General features: G+C 49.5%; 6 protein-coding genes and 1 non-coding gene across 8 annotated transcripts; 3 read left to right on the top strand and 4 right to left on the bottom strand.

Moving 5' to 3' along the window:
• The first annotated feature begins 981 nt into the window (after positions 1-981).
• Positions 982-3,985, top strand: TrAFT101_004341 (uncharacterized protein). Its single transcript, XM_024907222.2, has one exon. It carries the CDS (start codon positions 1,047-1,049, stop codon positions 3,858-3,860), a length of 2,814 nt encoding a protein of 937 aa, XP_024765864.2. The 5' UTR covers positions 982-1,046; the 3' UTR covers positions 3,861-3,985.
• A 155-nt stretch (positions 3,986-4,140) lies between these two features.
• On the bottom strand, positions 4,141-6,249 carry TrAFT101_004340 (uncharacterized protein; the record flags this gene model as incomplete). Its single annotated transcript, XM_024905713.1, has 1 exon — positions 4,141-6,249. The coding sequence occupies one exon, from the start codon at positions 6,247-6,249 to the stop codon at positions 4,141-4,143; it is 2,109 nt and encodes a 702-aa protein (XP_024765865.1).
• A 1,364-nt stretch (positions 6,250-7,613) lies between these two features.
• TrAFT101_004339 (uncharacterized protein) lies at positions 7,614-10,142 on the bottom strand (the record flags this gene model as incomplete). Its single annotated transcript, XM_024909232.1, has 6 exons — positions 7,614-7,844; positions 7,903-7,990; positions 8,068-8,530; positions 8,592-8,939; positions 9,016-9,097; positions 9,228-10,142. 6 exons carry the CDS (start codon positions 10,140-10,142, stop codon positions 7,614-7,616), a joined length of 2,127 nt encoding a protein of 708 aa, XP_024765866.1.
• Positions 10,143-14,269: 4,127 nt separating this feature from the next.
• TrAFT101_004338 (uncharacterized protein) lies at positions 14,270-16,348 on the bottom strand. Of its 2 annotated transcripts, XM_024907223.2 has the most exons (3): positions 15,809-16,348; positions 15,601-15,734; positions 14,270-15,531 (listed from the first exon to the last, which is right to left on the bottom strand). In XM_024907223.2, the coding sequence occupies exons 1-3, from the start codon at positions 15,910-15,912 to the stop codon at positions 14,708-14,710; spliced, it is 1,062 nt and encodes a 353-aa protein (XP_024765868.1). In that variant the 5' UTR covers positions 15,913-16,348; the 3' UTR covers positions 14,270-14,707. The 2 variants fall into 2 exon arrangements, with proteins under 2 accessions (XP_024765868.1, XP_065983243.1); XM_066127134.1 differs by lacking the exon at positions 15,809-16,348 and having other exon boundaries at positions 15,601-15,768.
• Positions 16,349-16,682: 334 nt separating this feature from the next.
• Positions 16,683-16,769, bottom strand: TrAFT101_004337. Its single transcript has one exon. It is a non-coding gene; the product is annotated as a tRNA-Arg (tRNA).
• A 1,049-nt stretch (positions 16,770-17,818) lies between these two features.
• TrAFT101_004336 (uncharacterized protein) lies at positions 17,819-19,662 on the top strand (the record flags this gene model as incomplete). The annotated part of the gene is made up of 1 exon (XM_024902969.2): positions 17,819-19,662. The coding sequence occupies one exon, from the start codon at positions 17,819-17,821 to the stop codon at positions 19,493-19,495; it is 1,677 nt and encodes a 558-aa protein (XP_024765870.1). The 3' UTR covers positions 19,496-19,662.
• Positions 19,663-20,755, top strand: ARL2 (ADP-ribosylation factor-like protein 2). Its single transcript, XM_024901629.2, has 6 exons — positions 19,663-19,892; positions 19,957-20,067; positions 20,135-20,151; positions 20,205-20,350; positions 20,411-20,491; positions 20,555-20,755. Exons 1-6 carry the CDS (start codon positions 19,834-19,836, stop codon positions 20,684-20,686), a joined length of 546 nt encoding a protein of 181 aa, XP_024765871.1. The 5' UTR covers positions 19,663-19,833; the 3' UTR covers positions 20,687-20,755.
• Positions 20,756-20,760: the final 5 nt, after the last annotated feature.

Here is a 20,760-nt window from a genome sequence, read left to right as displayed (position 1 = left end):
CTTGTTGGCCTTCTTGCGAAATGCCATTTTTGGAATTTATGCACCAAATATTGTCAGTTATTAACAAAGATTAATAACGCAGCGTGTCCAAACGCCAGTGTTGTGAATTTTGATAGACTGGCTTGAGCAGTTGCATAAAATAGAAGATGAGAGAATCTGTTTGATGGATATTGATATAGTGATGATGATGATGATGCAACGGTCAGGAACTTGGCAACTTAGCAGCAGACGGGTCACTTTATACGTTACGAATAGAGTGACATCTCTTGTATATTTCAACAATGCTGAATCATGTATTACAGACTGTATGAGTAATTAATTTGGTAAACATCTGATACCAGTGATAGAAATCTCCGTAGGAGAAAAATGGGAGAGGCGATGGCAATCTGATACAATAATTGCTTCTACTGCTTAGGACTTGGTACTCGTTCCACAGATGCAACTCTGACAGAGTCTGTTACCGAATGGATTCATGGCACGCAATATTCCGTGGTTTTTGGTAGCAATCATACCTTGCACAACTATCTATCTATGTTAGGACAACACCAGCTTAGACAAATTTGCGAGGACAAGTTGTCTTAGTGATTGGCTGGCAGTGATTCCACGTGCTTATAGTAGTAATCCATTGAATCCGATAGTTGATGCTGGGCACTTGCAACACGGGGTTGAAGATGCACAAGATTAGCCTCGTTAGGCGACAAGACCCGTATCAACCCATACTACTGATCATAAATATGACTCAAACCCAAAAGCAAACAAAAGCTTGATTCAATCACCAAGGCGTAGCGAGATACCGCGAAGATAGTAGAAATAGGTGTATAATACATGTACCTCAGTACCTACGGCAGATGAAGCCTTCCGGGGAGTGACTCAAGAGGAAGGGTTATGTAAGCACGCTAAACGGCCTGCAAGCGCCATTCCGGCAGCAGCGATGCTTATCGGCACTATCGCAGACAAAAAAAAGTTATCGTGGGGTTAAAGCTTGAGATGCAAATGCCAACCCTGGGCTCGTTTTCCTTGCTGCTTCTCTCCCTCTTTTCCCGCTGATGGAACCATGTGTATCCCGGCGCCTCGTCTACTCTGCATCATTTCCACTCCGACATCATCTTCTCTTCCATCCAGCCGGTAGACGGACACGGCGGCTTTCCACCCTTACCATTGCAGGCAGAAACGCTCCATCTTATTGCTACGATCCTGCAAGACCGCGACAGCTACGGGTGGAAAACCCACTGCTCGCTTCACATTTACTTCTGCAGCATTGTTCGAAGAGATTTTATTCTAGACTTTTCAAGAAGAGCCACGCCGATTCGACCACGATGACAACCACCGTCGAGCTTGCCTCTGTGCCTTCGGCCGATACTCCAGGCACCTGCATCTACCTGCATCATGACAAGCGCTCGTACGTGTTTGGTCGCGTCTCAGAGGGAACCCAGCGAGCGTTTGGAAGCCGCAAAATCCACATGGGAGGGACAGAACACGTCTTTCTCAGCGGCAGTGTCAACTGGGAGCAGCTCGGTGGCCTCTGCGGCTACCTGCTCAGCGTCGGCGGAGCCATTGAGTCAGCCAAGGAGTTTACGACACAGGAAAACGCCAAGAGAGAACAGAAGGGCCAGAAGCTGTTGAATAAGACTCTTCATGCTGGAATTGCAGTGCACGGCGCGGACAATTTGTGCCACACGCTGGCGGCATGTCGGCCAGTCATCTTTCGACAGCCGATTTGCGTGCGCACCTACGAGCACAGGACAGATCCCCGAGCACAAGATGCGACAAACCTCGAGCCAGATTGGTCGGACGATGCGATCAAGGTCTGGAAGATTCCTGTACGGAGAGCGCGATCAAGCAGCCCCCGAAAACGAAGACGCAGCAGCCAGGCGCAAGATGGGAACTCGGCCAAGGATACGTCCTCAGAGGAAGACTCCTTCCAACCACGAGCATCTACATCCGACCCCGAGGTAGCGAGTGCAATTGTCGAGAGGATCATGTTCAATGGCAGCCTGAAGAACAGGTCTGTTCTGGTACCGAAGAAGATACGAGATCTCAAGCCTACGGATAAGGCTGCCATCATAGAAAATAGCAATATCAGGTTATACAAGGGCCCATACGCTGCTGATGGTGTCGAGTTACCAAATCCGGACGATACTGTGTGGCATTTCCCTGAGCTTGGCGAGATTGGTGTGGATGATAGAAGCGACAACACTCTCGCAATTAACCACTTCCCTCTTCCTCGGACAACATACGGCGAGACTTCTATGAGCTACATCATCAAAGCACATGACCGTAGAGGAAAATTCAATGCCCCAGTGGCGAAATCCCTCGGAGTTAAACCTCAAGACTTTAAGCTGCTGACTGCTGGCCAGAGCGTTCAGGGGAAGGATGGCCTTGTAACGCCTGAAATGGTTCTAGGAGAGACTCAGCGGGGAAGAGGTCTCATTGTAGCGGACATTGGCAGCCAAGATTTTATTGAATCGTTTATGGAGCGACCTGAGTGGAAGAATACAGAGTTAATGGACAATATTGCCGTCATGTATTGGATCGTGGGCCCAGACGCGACTTATGACCAACGAATTCAGCAGTTTATCCGCCAACACCCCAACATCAAGCACATTTTATGCACACAAGATTCATGTCCCAACATGATCACGCACCCTGGCGCAGCGACTATCCAGACTAAGCTGCGCCGAATCGATCCTGAACGGTTCCCTCTCCTCAAGTTCGAAAACACCGTTCGATATCCCGCCCCTCCAGAAGGCTCTTCGATTGAGCTGGGACGAGCCGGACACAAATATCAGCTCATGCCACGCCTCGTATTCGATGATCAAGCTATCGCTCCGTTCCCGGATCTAGTGGAGGCGCATGAGTCGGTCGACGACGAAGTTCTCAAGATGGCTGAGGCGGCTCATGCTGAGGCTACAGACCCTGCCTTCGTGGCACGGATTGAGGAACAGGAGCTTGATATCCCGAACAGAGACGCAGAAATCATTCCTCTTGGAACAGGGTCATCTGTGCCTAGCAAGTACAGAAATGTCTCTGCTACGCTTATTCGAGTTCCCGGAATCGGAAACTACCTGCTCGACTGCGGTGAGGGAACTCTGGGCCAGATTCGACGTCTCTTTGACGCTGAGGAAGCGGCAGATATCCTGCGTAATATGCGATGCATCGTCATCAGCCACGTCCATGCAGACCACCACATGGGCACTCCTTCGCTCATCAAGGCATGGTATGAGCAAACTCTGAAAGACAACAGCAACGCTACGCTCGCAATATCTTGTATTGGACGTTATCGGGTCCTGCTAGAGGAGTTGTCCCAGATCGAAGATATTGGGTTCCATAGATTGCGATTCCCTAGCTGCCCCTTTCCTAAGGAGAAGGATCGCGACTTGACCACCAAGGAAGACCTCGGCGAGGAGAACTTTGGCCTGGCATCCATCAAGCGCGTACCCGTCCCCCACTGCTGGCGTTCCTTTGGAACCCAGTTGGAGCTCACATCCGGTCTCAAAATCGCCTACTCAGGCGACTGCCGTCCCTCGAAGCTCTTCGCCCAGGAATGCCGCGGCGCGCACCTCCTTATCCACGAGTGCACCTTTGGCGACGACAAGCAGGACCACGCAAAGGCTAAGAAGCATAGCACCATGGGCGAGGCGCTCGGTGTAGCGCGCGAGATGCAGGCCCGACGGACGCTGCTGACGCATTTCTCGCAGCGGTACTCCAAATCGGACTCGTTGAAGAGGGGTCGTGTCGAGGGGGTCGAGCATGATGTGCTGCTAGCGTTTGACTTTATGGCCGTGAAGTTGGGAGATTTCCAGAAGGCGGCGTGTTACTTGCCTTCGGTGCAGCGGTTTATGGAGAAGCTGGCGGATTAATTTTGTGTTAAAAGCATGTATTATTATGATGATGGATGATGGATGTGCCACTACTCCCCCCTTTTTTAGTAATATAGATATTAGACATGGGAAATTGAATATAGAGTAAGGCATGCCAAGTTGAATCAAAGACTTTTCGCCTCTCCTCATAACACCATCTAACCGCTTTGTTTTGCCTCACAAGTGCTACCATCCAATGCTACGTATATACAAAAACTGACTTGTATGTAGGTAGGTGGCCAAGTAAATTAACATGCATCATGAGATCGATCAGCCATCATTACTTCCTTGGCCCGCCCCATCCCATCGACTTAAAACACGATGCAGGCCTATCACCACCCTCGGACTCAACCAAAGTTGGCCTCTTCTTCTTCTTCTTCTCCTCCTCTTCTATATTTCTTTCTTGTAATGTTGCTGAAGTCTCACTCCTTCTTCTCTTCTTTTCCGCTCCTTGCTGCTCCCTTTTCCCATCATCCCTTCTGCCCTCCAACTTTGCCAATGCCTCATTCCTGAGCTTCTCTCTTCTCCTATCGTCTTCGTCTTCTGCCTCCTTGTCCTTCATCGCATTCGGATTCGCGTCAATGCGCTCCAGTGGTGCCGGGACGGCCGATACTCGCTCATAACGCGACAGCGGTCGAAGTCCCACGTCGAATGGATTCACCATGGCCACCATTGCATCGTTATTGCCGTTGTAGCTGTTGTCTTTATTCTGGATATCGCATGAATATACGCTCGATGCTTCGGGGGGAGCACGACTACCGCCATCTTCATGCTGAGTAGGAGTAGTAACCTCGGTTTCAGTATTCTTATTATCAGCGCTCTTCATGGCATCGTCGTCGTCGTCGTCGTCGTCGTCGTCGTCGCAGGGCATGATCTGTATTTCAGCTAAGCGCCCATCGTCGTCGTCGTCGTAGATGTCAGTGTCATCGTCTACGACTCCACTCGTCCAGCTGGATGCGCTCTCCTGCGGATCAACAGTAAAGGGAAAGACACTGCCAGAAGTTTGAACGTTCGATAGCCAGTGATCTCCAGGGAGTCTTCTATAGCAGTCGTAAAGGCTGACAAGGGTGGTTGTGCTTTTGACGTCTATTCTGCGTACTTCTTGAGCCCAGTCTATTCTGTTATGGCAGTCTCTAGCTGAGGACCTTTCTTCATTTCCTGCCTCTTCAAGAGTAAACATGACTCTTTCATCTGCTCCGTCATAGCCACCTCCATATAGAAACCCTTCTTCGTTGCCATTCTCTTCAAACTCAAACACGTCCCTGTCGTCTGTTCCATGATAGCCATTACCTCCCAAAAGCTCATCTTCGTCTCCAGCCTCTCCATCATCAGAATCCACCTCTGTCTGAACACCGCCTCTCATCTTCACAGAAGAAGAAGAAGAAGAAGAAGAAGAAGAAGAAGAATCCTCATACGTTGTCTCCCCATGACTCTGCGCTCGCTCCGTCGTCCACATCGCCGTATCTCTCCTCACCGGCCTCTTCCGTGGCCTGTCTTTCAGCGGTTCCGGCAACCCGTCCTTTGTCCACGACACCATTCCCGCACCCCAATCCGGCAGTGGAGGACTTCCCCTCCTTTGTCGCCTCCCAATCTGTTCATCCTCCAACCTCCTCGCCAAGACACGCATCTCCACCAGCAAATGTACGAACTCGTCGCTGTAGATGTTGATACTTCTTTTGGCTTCGCCTTGAATTAGCGATATCCACGAATCAATTACTCGCAGTAGTGGTGGTGGAGGGGCAGTCTTCTTCCCTTTCGATTTCATCGCCTTATACGTCTGTCGAGCTAATAGACTTGCTCTCAGAGCGGTGAGATAGGGGATAGACCCGCCAACAGTCGCCAGCATACACGCCTCGCACCTGGTCTTGACGCATTCCGGGAGATAAACCGTCTTTGTGGGACGGCATAGCTGGCGGTACTTCTTTTCGCCAAGCCACAACACCGATATCTCATTGATCCAATCCATCCACTTGTTCAGCTCGCAGTTCTGCTTGTCCGCTTGTTCTGGCTCCTTTTCGGTCAAATTCACTTCTAACCTCCCCTTTATCCGCAGCACCCGATATTTATTCGTCTCGGCCGTGCATTCATAGGCGATATTCCACAGCAAGCTGCGAATAACTCTGGGATCTAGCGCCTCGTGCGCTGAGCAGAGTATCGCGCCCTGTTGGCGAAGAGATGCTTTCCCCGCTGTTTGAAAAAATGCAGATTTGGAACGCAGCAACTCAGTGTTGGTAAGCTTTCCGACTTTGGCCTTCTGCCTACTGAGCCACTTTTCGGCTCCAGCACCCCAATAACTGTCAGAATCTATGTAAAGGATCTCGGTGATTTGCCGGACTGCCATGTCAGAGATGGTATCAAGGGCCATTGGACTCGGCGAGAAGATGCTCATACTGGCAGCCAACCTTGACAAGAGATGACGACTTCACTCTGAGAAAGAAAAAATTTCAACATAAAAAAGTCGATTGGATGAATCGCAACTAAGAGAACCAGCAGAGAAATATATGACAACACTATTTTCCATGAGCAAAGTGTAGATGCCACAATTAATATTATAATTCCCCAATTACTCTTCCAAGCCATTATTAAATATCCAGCCCTGAATAGTCTTGTTGTTCACAGATTAGTGATGGCAAACAGCTGTACATGACTTGAACAACAGTGTTGCAGTGAATGGCAATGCCTTCTTTCTTTGTGACAAACAAACAATACCGGTAAGCCACATGACGCGTCATGGTATGACCAGTACAATATCTTTATGTGTGAAGGGCTTCCAAATCTGGCTCCTTTTGAATATCCTGACTTTTGTGGTATAGAAGTAGAAAATGAAACGAAGGCGCCTTTTTGTGGCCTTGTAAGATGGCAACAAGCAGTTTTGAGGGAAAGAATCTGCAAGCTTTTATCGATTCCCAAACAGTCGATCCGTTTGCTTCAGGGATCCACTGTCGCTTTTCCCCTTGTGGATATCATAAATAACAATTGAATGATTGTTCCAGAGTCTATCGTCTCGTAAAGCCGAAATTCGGTGACGGGGTATAGTACGTAGTGTAACTTTGTAACGATCGCCATTGAAAAAAGAAAAGAAAAGAAATGTCATCCAGTAGGTAGCCGGTATTGCGACGAGGAAAAAGAACGAAAAAAAAAATAATAGTTGGTCAAGTTGGTAGTCGCAGGAACTCAAAAGAACTTTTTCTGCAAACATTTCTGATCTGACATTGTGGAGGGTATATTAGGAACTTTTTTTTTTTTTCTTTTGGAGAGAAGAAGACCATTGCACACACACGCTTCGTCCACCACAAGAAGAAAAAAATATATAATAAAAAGCGAAGGCACCCGCCCCCTTGACTGCTTCGTTGTTATATCCATCAATCCTTCCCCTGCCTCCCTCCCAAATGCTCACTCCTTAATCCGTTGAATTGTGGACGCCGGCCCTCCTGAACAAAATATGAACCTGAAGAATCAAAAACCCTGCGCTATAAAAAAGAAGGAAAGATAGAAAGCAAAAAAAAAAAAGGTATGCCACAAAAGAAAGAAAGAACAGAGGAAAAAAAAAGAAATGGTTGAAACAGCAGCCATCTGGGAGCGCTAAAGTACGATAACAATTCTACCAGGGACATGCGTTACTGGTATCCCCAGCGGCAAAGGACCCCTATACACATCCAGTGTGTGCGCTGTCACGAAACCTGATCATGCTCTTATGTAGTCATTATAAGACGAAAATGTGTAGTTGTTGAAGGGAATATCCATGGGCGTGCGTCACCCAACGTAGTGAGGTCGACCGTTTTTGTCCACCTCTATTCCATGTCGTCTCCTTTCGAATCGAATCTTGGCGGCCTCGGTTCCATCGTCGGGCTGTGCCATTTCTTTGAACCACGGGTGGTTGAGGGCCTGTTTAGCAGTGATGCGCTTTGCAGGGTCGTAGACAAATATCTTTCTTAGTAGATCAAGAAAGTTCTTGAAGAATGTTGAATTAGAAGGAATGATATCCTATCAAAATTCTTGTTAGCTTCATGCCGTGTCACAAATTATTCGTTGCGAAACTTACGCTCAGGTGCTTCATTGCCTTCACAAATCGTCGAGAACCCCTAGTCGTCTCTGGTGTTGGGTAATCGAGCTTGAGACGCTTAAAGTACCTGTAGAATTTCTGGTCAGTAACGGATCTCATTGCGTAGAAATATTTCGTTCGTATGGCGTTGCAGAATTTACTCACTTGGAAGCAGGATTCCCTCCACTTCTGGTGGACATCTTATTCACTGCCTGAACGAGATGGGAGTCTATCCGAGAGCCTACGACGGCCTCCATCATGGCCAGGTGCTCAAGGTTATCGTGCGTCTGGAACAAGGCATCACCAGTAAAGAACTCAACCAGGATGCAGCCTATGCTCCAGATATCACAAGGGAAAGACCAGCCTAGACCAAGGATGATTTCCGGTGCACGGTAGTGCCGAGTGCTCACCACTGAGGAATGATACTCGTCTTGGAAGGTAGCGGATCCAAAATCGATCAAACGAATCTCTGTATCGAGCAACACTCTGCGCTGAGACGCCTGCCTGTTGATTGTAGTGGATGATGAAGGAATCTTCCTGTTGTATGTAAATGTCTGGTACGAATTATCACACAACAGGATGTTTTCTGGTTTAAGGTCGGTATGGATTAGGTTCAGGTCGTGGAGGACTAGAAAATAACACCCAGGTCAGCTCTTTTCCTTTCTTCGCGGGTCAAGACTGTAACTTACAAGCCACGCTGGTGAATAATTGCCGGGCAAAGTTCTGGATCTGGCTGTTGGGAAAGGGGACAAAGCCGTTGCCCTTGAGAAAGTCGAAAACGCTCTGGCCCAAGAGATCCATAACGATGCAGATGTGGCCTCGGTAGTCGAAGCAGTCTCTCAAGTGAATGCATCGATTCCTGTTTTCTTCGTCGTTGGCCTTGAGCGTGGCCAAAACGCGAAGCTCGATTCTCGAGGCGTCGCGGTATTTTTGGACAGATCGAATAATCTTGACAGCCACAGGCTTGTTCCTCTTCACATCACGGGCCTCTACCACTTTGCCAAAGGTCCCCTGTCCTAGAAGACGAACAATTTGATCTAGAAATGACACAGTCAGCCATCAAAGGTCCAAGAGAAGACCATGAGGGGAGGGAAGGATAAGGAAAATCCATACACTTATCAGTCAATTCAGCGTCTGGAACTACGATGTAATGGCCGTCATCATCATCGATTTTGGCATTTTTACTGTAGTGGCGCTATGATGGGAGAGACGAACGTTAGCGACAAATCGAATCTCTCCATCAAAACGAGTTTGTTTTCTTCTTCTTTATTCCAAAGAAAAATCGTAACAGCTGTGGGGAGGGGAAAGAAGGACAAAAAACTCACATCGTGAATCAGCTTGACGGGAACCTCTGCAGATTTCTTGGGCGGGAAAGGTGGAGGCTTGTAGGCCATAAAGGCGCCTCCAAGGCCATCCACGTCCCTTCGCTTGGCCTCATTAGCGGCCTGCTGTCGGGTGCGCTTTCGCTTCAAAGGCGTGACCAGCTCATCGTACTGGCCATTCGCAGACAGAGACGTGGGCGCTGTTGTATGTAGTGCCGAGTTTGTGCGGTCGCTAGAGAGGGTCGAGCCAATAGGCGTGAGCTTCGGCAGAGGCGTGTTTGTGTGCGAGCCGGCGAGATACTGGACATGGTAACCAGGCTCGTCTCGTCTTCTCTTCTTGGCGGACGCCGACTCGGCGACGGCGCCGCTGCCATTTGTGATTTTACGGCCGGTATTGGCCTCGGGTTCTGGGGTGTCGTCAATGACGATGATTTCCTTGGGGAGGCCGTTGCGGTAGAAACTGTGCCAATCGGGCTCCCGAGAGCGCCGACGCTTTCTCGACGGCTGGTCCTCGGCGGCAGGGCGACCCGCGGCGGGCACGGCGCCAGAGCTCGCGTTGTTGGCCATGGCGGACGTGTAGCCGTCGTCGTATCGAGCGGCCAGCGATGGGTCAGCGGCGTGGTGAGGGGGTCTTGATGCCGCGGACTGCGAGTGCGGCTGAGCTATGCCATCTGCCAAGGTGTAGCCGTTGGAAGCGTAGTGATGATAGTACGGCAGCGGGCGAGCCGGGTTCTGCGAAGGAGACGCCGCCGCGTAGGGATTCGCAGCCTGTGTTGCGGGCAGCAACGACGTGCGGTAGTTTGAAGCTGTGGTTGTAGCAGACGAGTGGCCCTGATGGTGGAGGGCGTAGTTTGGCGGGTTGTACCGTGAGTGGTGGTAGTGAGGGAGCGTGGCCACGGCCGTGGTGGGCGTCGACATGGCCTCGTAGATCGGTCCCCCGGCAAGAGGAGGCGGGCGAAGTTTGCAGTCGGGATGTCGCGAGAGCCGTGCTTTTCGTTTTCGAGCCCAATGCACGGGTTTTGCGGTGTTGCAGAGATCAATGAGGCCGAGCTGAGGCAGAGCAGAGCAGAGCGAGCAGAGGCCTGCACCGGTCTTTCTTTGCGGCTGCTCAGGCGGATGAGCCGCTGGCTGGAGTGAGTACCTTTAGGCTTTTTAGCGCCCGTGAAAAATAGCTGCTGGCGGTGGAAGAAAGAGTCGGAGAAAAGAAAGGCGTCTCGAGTTGATGCCTTTGTCTGCTGCGTCTTTCCTTTGGTTTTGGGTTCCAGGCCCGGGGGATTAAAGGCTGGAACGCTCGCTTGGCTCAATCATCAGCGTCTTGGAAGCCGCAAGAGGCAGAGTGAGAACGGGCTGAAGCTGGAATTGCTTCTGGAAAGGATGGCGTGGTTGAAGCGTGACGGCCCCAAAATAGGGACATTGGCAATTCTCACACTGGCCTTGAGGGAGGACACAGCCGGCGCTGGTCACTGTGCTTTCAGCAGCCGAGCACCGCCCTGGCGCTGTGCGGAGCACCGACCCCCAGCCGAAGAGCGCTAAAGCATGGCGCGCTGCAGTGAGGCAGACAGCGCGAACACGCCCGGAAAGGCTACTGTAGCTTAGCACAGATCTAACAATGCCTACCGCAGGCCTGAGCGACAGTCCACACCAGAAAACGATGGTCTGGCTGCCCCTTTTTGCTGTCTTTTGAATTTTACATGCTTGATTCTTTTTCTATTTTCTACATTCGCTTTTACCGCAGTCTCCATGAACACATTGCTCGTGAGGTTCTCGTTGATTGGTAATTCTCCCTGCTGCAAATGCCGCCGTAAACTGTTTTACGGATTTCCCCCATTCCAGGCACTAAGCTGAAATTGTGCAGGCCAGTGCGGGTTCCCCGTAGAAAAAATAGCCACGGGGGGAATCTTTTGCCACAAAGCATGATATGATACGCAAACGACTCAGGTCGAAAGTTTGATCCTGGAGGGGAAAGGAAAATGAAAGGAATTTGATAGGAAACGAGGGAAAAAATAACAGCACGCTATATCTTAGCTGCAAAAGAGAGAGAAAAGAATGAAACGAATGCAAAAATTATTGAACTCTATCAATTGTTTACAGCATCAATCAATGCATGCCAGCTCAATTTCAAGCACCAGCACTTGGCACAGGCAACGTTGTGTGGCTCTGTATGTGTGCTCGTACCTGCACGTTTGGACATGGCAGGGGGCCCAAAAACAGCGCTTTCTCCAGTGGCTTCCAGCCAACAGGGCCGCTGTCGATTAATCACTTTCAGTTGTGTTGTTGGGGCGAGAAATAGTCAGAGGGAGGGGTGGACCATGCCCTACTACTACTTACATTGCTCCATATGCATCTACTGCTAACTGTGAGTAGCAGTAGCAAGGCACCACGGCCCGCAGGACCAGATGCAGCGTGTGATGGATTGACGGACGGATGGACACGGCACGATGGTATTATTGGTTTGGCTGGATTCAGAGCAACGGGCGGGCAAAAGAGCTGAAACCTCCCTTCTGGTGGCCCCGGCTTCGCATCCATAAATAGGGCCGTTCGAAAATGGCATTAGCCCCGGCAAAAGAGAAAGGGCCCGAGAGAAAGAGGAGGAAACAAAGAAACAACGGGCAGTCTCTTTTGGACTGCCTCCTTCGAGCTCGCTGGTGTTGCTGCTCTTGGACCCGGCACCTGACGCATGTAGTACGACCTACATGTAGGTACTGTACTCATACGCAGTCCGCGATGGTGCTGGCGCCGTCCAGCATCAGTTACAGTCCCATCCCTGCACCGCACAATCGACGACTCCAGCCACAGACTTTAAAGTGCTAATAAGCGCGGCCCATCCTGTCATCTCCGCTGCTCCCTCGTGCACTCGCAGCAAATCTCGACTCGCCCGCGACTCTCGGCGAATCAGACGGCGTCACACCCAAATTCCTTGCTCGAATCCCACCACTAGCATTGACCCAGCGACCCAGATCAAAGTCACGCATTGCAACGCCGTCCCGCTCGTCTCTCGGCTCTCCAACGAAGGCGGGCAGCGTGTCTCGTCATACTTGTATGAAAGGGTCCCGGGCCAAATTTACAATTTATCCTACATGCAACGTACATGCCGAAGGCGACTAGGCGGACCCGGCCCGACGTACTAATAGAGCCCGTCTCCTCACACACACGCACCACGGCACAGATGCACATTTAAACACGAGAACAAGTTTCAAGCCCAACGATTTCGACTTTGCCACCCCTTGGATCTCGCTCAAACGCCCAGGTGTCCACCCCAGACCAACCTCAGCCTTCATACTGTACCGTACCGTACACCGAGTCTTTTGATTCCCGTTTAGTTCCGCTACCAACCTTACGGTATCATTCTTCTTCACCACAGTGCAAATACGAGTGCCAGCCAGCCAGTTCCCGGCCCACCAAGCATTATGTCACCGGGGACTCGGTCCCGCCATCCCAGCCACTGTGGACTCGCGCTGCATCTGGTGCCGCAGGGCCTCTTTTCCCAGTCTCGCAACCCTGGTTGCAGAAGATACAGTACTGAAGCGACATGCAAAGACTCCCACACCCGTGACGTGCCGTGACGTGACGTGACGAGAGGGTTTAGAGGTTAATAAACGGGCAATGCAGGCAAACCTGGCTCTGTACCTTCTCCGCAGCTCAAGCACCAAGAGAGCAATGCCCAAACACTGATGCACGGCTCAATATACATTGCATACTTTGCCAACAGCCACTACGGGTTTATACTGCCTGCCCAGCGCGCCTAGACAAAGCCACTACACGCCATCCAACGCACGTTAATGTTTCACCCCTCCTTTCCTTTCGCAATCATGCAGAATCGCCGTGCATAACATTGCTGCATCACATGCTGGCAATGCCATCATTCGATTTGGCGATAAGCGGCGTTCCTGCTTCGCCCACCAAAGCCTCTGTGGAAACTAGATTAACTCCTATCAACTGGCTGCTGCTTCGACTGCTGCTTCGACTACTGCTGCTACCATACCAAAGCCCAATTCTTATGGGCATTGACTCTCCGTCTCCATTTGATTTTGCGTCACGCACGCACGCCTTGCATCGGGGCTAACTACTCCATGCCAATTCTGCAATGCTGAGTGCTGGTAGCGTCCCTGTCCCCGGTTTCCAGCGCGCACCGCTTTCTCGCTCGCTCCACTTCCTTTGGCTGTCCGCTGCAGTCTTACGCGAGCGAAGCCAAGCCCAGACTTCTGGATCGTTACGGAGTGCCGCTAATGCTATCTAGCACTGCTAGCGAGTATTACCCAATAAAGGGCAATCCGCGTTCCGACGAGCCTTTTGCCTACTGCATTATCGCCATATAACTCCGGGATGCCAAAGTCCACAATGCGTTGATCATGTGGCGATGCAAAAGTGCTAGCGACTGCGTCATGCTTCATGCCATCAAGTTGTCTGCGTCCCTTCTTTTTTTGGTGCTGGGAATGACCACATGTTAGGTGTTGGGTATTTTATACGGAGTACCTGCAGGAACACTGCTAAAAACAAGACCATGTAATCAACTTTCTTCCCTGCACGGACATGCACGCATACATACGCCCTGTTGGTGCACAAGATTCAAGACTCCGTTAACGAGCCCTGATCTATTGACTTTCCGACCCGCTCAGCTCAGAGATACAAAAAAAAAAAAAAAAAAAAAAAAAAAAAAGGACAGCAAAACCCGCATTGTCAGCATCCCAACATCTACTACTAATACCTAGTAATGGTACTAATACTAATATCCTCGCCATCAGCGGGATACGGAATATTCGAGGGCATAATTAGCCCTGTAGCGGAAGGCAGCCAAGGGCGTAATACTCGTAGTAAGACCAGGATCTAATAATAAGCGTTAGCTTCTCAGCAATGCTCCATCCATGCTCGTAAACTCGATAAAGAAAAGAAAAACCTTCCGACGCAGGGATGCAGGGAGGAGGGAACGTGCTCATCCAACAGAAAAGTGAGATATAACAGTGCTTCTAGATGGGCAGAGTTTCATCGTGTGAATCCTTCAATCCCCGGTTCACGCTCAGACAACACGCAATGCAATGCGACGTTTCCTCGACTAATTCATCAACATAGCTCGTCATGGTCTTTTATCTACTGTACCGTCTTCTATCTACTATATCGTCTAAAGAAAAGCAAATGCCACGCAAAAATGAAGCTTTGCATAAACGTCTGGGCATAAATTCTATGCGCTCAGCCTCCTGCTGTCTACCAATGCCACCTCTCCTTCAGCCCAACCCAGTGGCTGTGACACCTGTCTGCTCGGGGACTTCCCAAGCCTTTGCCCAGCCACTTCTCCGTTAGATATTTCTTGAATAAAGCATCCATCCAAGTAATATTTTCATATTTGTCGGACAAGTCACCATTATGCTTGCCGGGTTCATCGTCGAATAAACGAGCCCGGCCGAAGCGCTTGAAAAGCGCCCATCTCCTCGCCAATCCATGTCGAGAAGCGGTATCATATATATTGTCCAGAGTGTTTCCATGTTCTTTTACAGACCACGGTTGAACCAGACCTTGCCACCGTTGCCTCCCTTGCCATGGAACTCAGGCTCCAGGCTGTCGGCGCTGATTTCCTGCTTCTGGGGGAAGACTGCAAGTGCCAGAGGAAGAGCCACAAATCCAACAGCCGCAATCAGTCCCAAGTTGATACCAATGGGAATTGAGGCGGCAACTCGCGGTCGAGCCTTGATCCACTCCTTCTCCATCAAGTTCTTATACCAAGCCTGCTTGAACTGGATGTGGTAGAGAGTCATAGCCGGGATGATCATGATAGGTGTGTTGTTAATGACACGGCTGGCCGAAGTTTCGTACACTGCAATCTTGGCTGCCTTCTGACTCCTTCCCAAAGAAGGCACATCTGCCTCGGATTTTCCTTCCTCGGTCAGTTTCTTCTTCTCCTCGTCAGAGAGCACAGGGCGAACGTCAATGCCCGTGACGATCTCTCCTCGTCGCATCAGGTAAGCGTTCAGGGCACCGGCGGTAGCGACAGCGGCAAAGGGCACAAGTCTGCTCAGAACGTTTCGTGTGCTGGGGGAGACCTTCAATCTCGGCACCAGGGCGTTGAGTCCGAGCGCCACCGAGCAAGAGGCCGTGACGGCGATGCCGTAGGACTTGGCAAGATCCGCAGTGGTCATCGGGGAGGATTTATTTGCGTTCGAGCTGTTGATGGCAACGTTGAGGGACTGGTTGGCAACCTGCCATGCCACTGTGCCCGCTGTTCCCAGACCAGGCTGTAGCATGCCGGCCGTGACGATCAGGTTCGATAGGACGAAGCAGGACATTCGGAAAGGCAGGAAAACTGGTTCTCCGGTGTCTGATTGCAAAAGTCAGTTTTCTTTCTTCTTTTCAGCATATTCCCAAGGTCTTATCCGCTGTTTCATACCGGGGTGGAGAGTCGAGTCTACAATCTTCTTCGCGTGCCATAGTTCTGGTGTCATGTGTTGCAGTTTTCCAGTCTTATACTCTGTGACAAGTCTTTTGGCATTCTCGAGTCCTTTCGAACCAGCAAGCAGGGTGCTAGAATGCAACACGCAAAGGTCAGCATATCCGCATCAAATTCGTACTCGTAGACACTCTTTTGCAAGACTCACCTTGGATCCGTGATGCTCATCGTGTGTCTCACACGTCCATAGTATGTTGACAGGTCATACTGGGACGAAGGCAGGTCCCGCGACCCAGGCAAAGAAGCGGACATGGCGTGCAGAAGTCGATTGACGTCGAAGCGATTCAATCCAGCTGTCTCTGCCAATGCCTGTAGCTGTTGTCGTTGGGCTGGTGAGAGATGCGAATTGTCAACGTTCAATCCACCTGCGGGGTGCGCAAAGTCCAACTTTTTGGCCCAAAGCGTCCCAGCGAAACTTGTGCCGAATCTCAAGACGACGATAAGCGCAGCTCTTTGTTAGGTAGGTAGTACTAATAAGTGTTTGCTGCGCGACCCCGATCTCGGCTCTTACGTTGGCAGAGGATTTATTTGGGCAATTCTTAGTGGTCCAGAAAGAGCCCCCACTGCTGGTAATACATGGCACGCCAAATAAACAGCCATATTGGTAGTAGAGATGCCCTTTGAAGATGGGAGCAGAGCAGATGCCGTCAGAAAGCGCACATGTAGAATTGCCCAGCATGTCGCCTAGGGCGCGCTCCGTTTCAATACATCCATGCAATGCGGAGTACGTAGTAGGAGCAGCGGTCGATATTACACAAAAGGCTCGACTTGCGCCAGTCTCACTGTAGTTAAGCAAATCCATGCTCTTCTCCACAGCCAAATATGACAGGGAAGAGGCAGATCTCGGCACGTGGCTTGAATCTGATTCGCATGCAAGCACCAGGTTTTCCAAAAAAAAAAATATATATATATATATATATCACACCGTCCATCCCAACTCGCAGCGAATAAGAGGAAGATGTGTGCTCAAAAAAAAAAGGTATATGGACAAAAAGAGATGCTCCTGTTGGAGCGTTTTGAAGCGACCACGCCAGGAGTCGAACCTGGAATCTCTAGAGGAGGTGAGTCTCAACCGAAATCTAGCGCCTTAGCCATTAGGCCACGCGGCCGATGCTTGTCGGCTTGCAATTTGGGTATACACAGCTTCTGCGGGGAGGGCGAGCATTGGCGCACTGTACATTTTCGCGCAGAGCTGGCTATAACATACCGTGGCTCTATTTGCTTGAATACTGTACTTTTCACCATCGATGTGTACCTAGCCTTCGTGCAGTCAGTGTTTCTTGTCGAGTTGCAGCGACGAGAGTGTCAGATTCTACACACTCTCGTTCATTTTCTTGGCTGTACATATATTTCAGTTGATTGAACACATATTGATAACTTTCGTTGTGTTAAAGATGTCAAGCATTTAGCTACGTGTGTCCGGAGCTCACAGTCCCTCCCCTATTGAATCTTATAATTACAGAAACAGCATAAATCTTTAGTCCCATATCTATTAGACATACAAGGGACTACGTCAGCTAAAGAGAAATTTCGCTATTCGCCAGTCTGATAACTATCTAATGATATAGCATGGCATGGTAGTAGGAACACAATTGCATTCAGAAGCAAGAAACTTGGTTGGCATATCAATTCGTAAATTCCCCATGCTACCATTCATCTTTTTAGACACAGCTCCTTCAGCTAGTCACTTGGCTATATATTCTCAGTTAGCAGAGCAGAAGCGAGCCAGAGTAACAAGCATTACATGTATCTCCTCACCGTCGCTGTTGAGGGTCTCCATTGCGCAGTATAAGGCATCTACTCCATAATTCATTTGTATATAAGGAGGTAGATAATTGCAATGCTACCAGTTATATCATCTAGCTTTGCTGCAGAAGCTACAAACTGCCTGAAAGCGTGACAGCACGTGAGTTGCTGGGCTCCTATATAGCTGCTGCACTGTCACCTGGCAACCACTCTTCTGCTATTTCCTTCTCACAACTCTTTGCACATACTTCGCCTTCTCTATTCCTATCTGCTCAGATTTCAATTCATTTACTTTCAATTTCAGCACCTTATTCTGCTCTTTAATCCACGCGCAACCTGAGGTAGCTATAAGGTTAGATTCCCAGCATCTCGCACTACCGGTCAGTTACTAATTGTTGAAGCAGCTGCAGTAATGGATCTTACTCCAGGATCTGGAAAGTCTGGCAGTGTGCCGGCTAAGAATGGCGAGGTCGTCAAGACATTCTCTACCCTCAAAGCATGGCTGAGCAATGATTCCAGTGTTCCTAAGACCCCCGTGACCCCCAAGACTCCATCTTTCTTGAAGAACCAAGTAATTCAAGAGAGTGTGGCTGTAACCACCGAGCATCCAAGTTCATATGAGACGAAAGAATTCAGTGACGCCTCAGTTCGCATGACTGAAGATCCTACTCATCCAAGCGCTACTGGCATATCGGATACGAGTCATCAGGAACAGGATGGAGTCCATTACTGCTTTAAGCGGCCGCCGTCTATTTTGGACACAATTAATAGAATTTTAAGCCCGGAAAAGCCCACAGGGCAAGAACCAGCCAAACGCAGAGCTATGCCAATCCATTCATCAAAGGTGACCGAGGGCCTGACTGAATTGGAAGAAAAGTCTCAACAAAGCAAAGTGTCATGGAACATAAGCGAAGCTCTCTCAGACAATGATGGCTATCAGAATGATCAGGCACAGCATACAACGCCCGAGGAAGTCAATGATTCGCGTACTATGGGATGGCTCCTCCAAATCTCTAACCCGCCTGCGGCAGTGGATTGGCTAGCATCTACCACTACGGTAGATCATTACAAAAAGGATATCGATCCCAACACAGGGGAATTCCTACCAGAAATGGTCCACCCCGACACATTCAAAACTCTCAGCGATGGCCCGTCCCGTGATCATAGAGATATCGCCTGGCGACAGGCCAATATGACAGCCGAGTTACAAATCAACCGAGAAATACGGAGCCGAGAGGCTCTTGCAACCAAGCTCAGATCGCAGATAAAGCCTGAAGTGGAGGATGTGCCTGTTGAGCCGACAGCTTGGCCCGATGCAGAGTGTATCGTACGACCTGTAAAGTCTGAAGATTTCGAAACCATTGCTACCATTATGAACTTGGAAAGAAAGGCAAAGAGTAATCCACAAGTGTTTGAATGGAAGGAAATTGTGGCTGCAGACATTCAAGAGATATACAAGTGCTGCCAAGTCAACTTGCGACCATTTGTCGTTGCCACTGCGGCAGAGGATCCTTTGCTCGACCGTTCCAAGTGGCCGGAGAATGCCACAAAGGCCTATCAAAGCTATCTCGCATTTCGTTCAACTCAGGCCGAGGTCTCGCAGGTCATATTTGGCTTTGCCTTTGTAACCGAAGCCAGGATTGGAATTCTTGGGACTGCATGTCCTGGATCAAGGCATGCTGGACAGATAAAAGTGATTGTCCATCCTGATCACCGAGGGAAGCTGTATGGATCTGCCTTACTTGACAGGGTCTTGCTATGCACTGCGCCGTTTCATCGAAGCATGGTGGATTACGAGTGGCGTTGCCAAATTCCCGCAAGGATTTATGAGAATCTCTCGTACCAGAATCATCGGAAATACGCCTGGATCTACATTGAAACATTTTGCGCTGATAGAGGGGATCCAGCTATGCAGCTGGTGACCAAGTTTCTCCAAAAGTTCGAATTCAAAGAGGTAGGCTGCCTGCCCAGCGCCATCAAGACAAACCGCTATATTGAGAGCCAATGGCTTGACTTGGTATTGTGGGCACGGGAAACGCAACCTCGCTCAAATATCATGGATTCTACGCCGGGCACCCAGTGTATTTAACATGGGGGCGAATAAGGTACATTTGAACGAAAATATTTGGTGGATGTTGCTGAGGAGGTTTGAGGTGAGGTGAGGAAAAACTATGGGGAACGCGCTCTACATCACGTGTACGTATACTTGCGCTGCTCAGCAGCACATCATAGGTAGCCATCTATCAGCATCAGGCAGACAAATAACCAGGAATTGAATCTCTTAAAAATCGGTGCCTAACCAGATATTATATATTTAAATACCCATTTCTTCGTTGATAATTCATTGCAAAGGCTCCGGCTCTCAACTGATCAAGTTCTGTCAACATACGAAAAGTCTTTTCTGGATAAACGTCGCTAGGCAGCACGATGTTGTCGATCTTACGCAAAGCACGGTTAAAGGACAAGGAAATGCGAATTCTGATGCTGTGAGTGTTAAATATTGAAGTGAAACTAATTTTCTTTTTTTGAATAAATCTAACATACCAAAAGAGGGCTTGATAATGCCGGCAAGACAACGATCGTCAAGAAAATTATGGGTGAAGATGTGAACACGGTGAGCCCGACGCTCGGGTTCATCATCAAGACGATAGACTACCAAGGGTAACTATATACTATCTCCTCTTGATCTCACTTTAAGATGCGCTTTGAATCTAACAATTCTAAATAGGTATAAACTGAATATTTGTACGGAGATCCCAGCAGATCTTTAAAACTGTGGTCGTTGCTAACTTCTATAGGGGATGTGGGTGGCCAGAAGACGCTGCGATCATATTGGCGGAATTACTTCGAAAAAACAGATGCCCTGATATGGGTCGTTGACACAACAGATCGGCTGCGAATAAATGACTGTAGAGAGGAACTCCATGGACTGTTAGAAGAAGAGGTATGAGCCCGCCCAGCCAGCCCCTTTTCTTTGGTCGATCAGTGCTAATGTGTAGGGTAGCGTCTGGCGGGAGCTTGCTTGTTGATATTTGCAAACAAGACCGACGTGGAAGGGTGCATGACCCAAGAGGAAATCGTCACGGTAAGAATCACTTTCATTGGCTTGATTGGATGCAGACTATTGAAGCTTACGGGAGTTGACTAGATGCTGCGGCTGCACGATATTCGTACACACCAGTGGCATGTGTTACAGTGTAGTGCTATGACGGGCAAGAATCTAGAGGAGGGGTTGTCTTGGGTGGTGGAGGATGCTAAGAAGCGGCTTTTCTTGTATTAGAACCTTACAAAGCAGTGTTTTCTTCACTATGAAAGTAATATCGCATGTTATGTACGGAACTGAGCATCATTGTA

This window comes from Trichoderma asperellum, chromosome 2, assembly GCF_020647865.1.
Source record: "Trichoderma asperellum chromosome 2, complete sequence".
Classification (NCBI taxonomy): Eukaryota; Fungi; Ascomycota; class Sordariomycetes; order Hypocreales; family Hypocreaceae; genus Trichoderma; species Trichoderma asperellum.
Note: the sequence above shows the minus strand (reverse complement) of the source record. Positions and strands in the feature narration are given on the sequence as shown.

Coding starts and splice junctions, on each gene's coding strand:
- TrAFT101_004338 (XM_024907223.2), bottom strand. CDS start 15,912: ATGTCCGCTTCTTTGCCTGGGTCGCGGGACCTGCCTTCGTCCCAGTAT. Junction 15,735..15,808: donor ATGAGCATCACGGATCCAAG/GTGAGTCTTGCA, acceptor GTTGCATTCTAG/CACCCTGCTTGCTGGTTCGA. Junction 15,532..15,600: donor AGACTCGACTCTCCACCCCG/GTATGAAACAGC, acceptor TTTTGCAATCAG/ACACCGGAGAACCAGTTTTC.
- ARL2 (XM_024901629.2), top strand. CDS start 19,834: ATGTTGTCGATCTTACGCAAAGCACGGTTAAAGGACAAGGAAATGCGA. Junction 19,893..19,956: donor GAAATGCGAATTCTGATGCT/GTGAGTGTTAAA, acceptor ACATACCAAAAG/AGGGCTTGATAATGCCGGCA. Junction 20,351..20,410: donor ATGGACTGTTAGAAGAAGAG/GTATGAGCCCGC, acceptor TGTGTAGGGTAG/CGTCTGGCGGGAGCTTGCTT.
- TrAFT101_004341 (XM_024907222.2), top strand. CDS start 1,047: ATGGAACCATGTGTATCCCGGCGCCTCGTCTACTCTGCATCATTTCCA.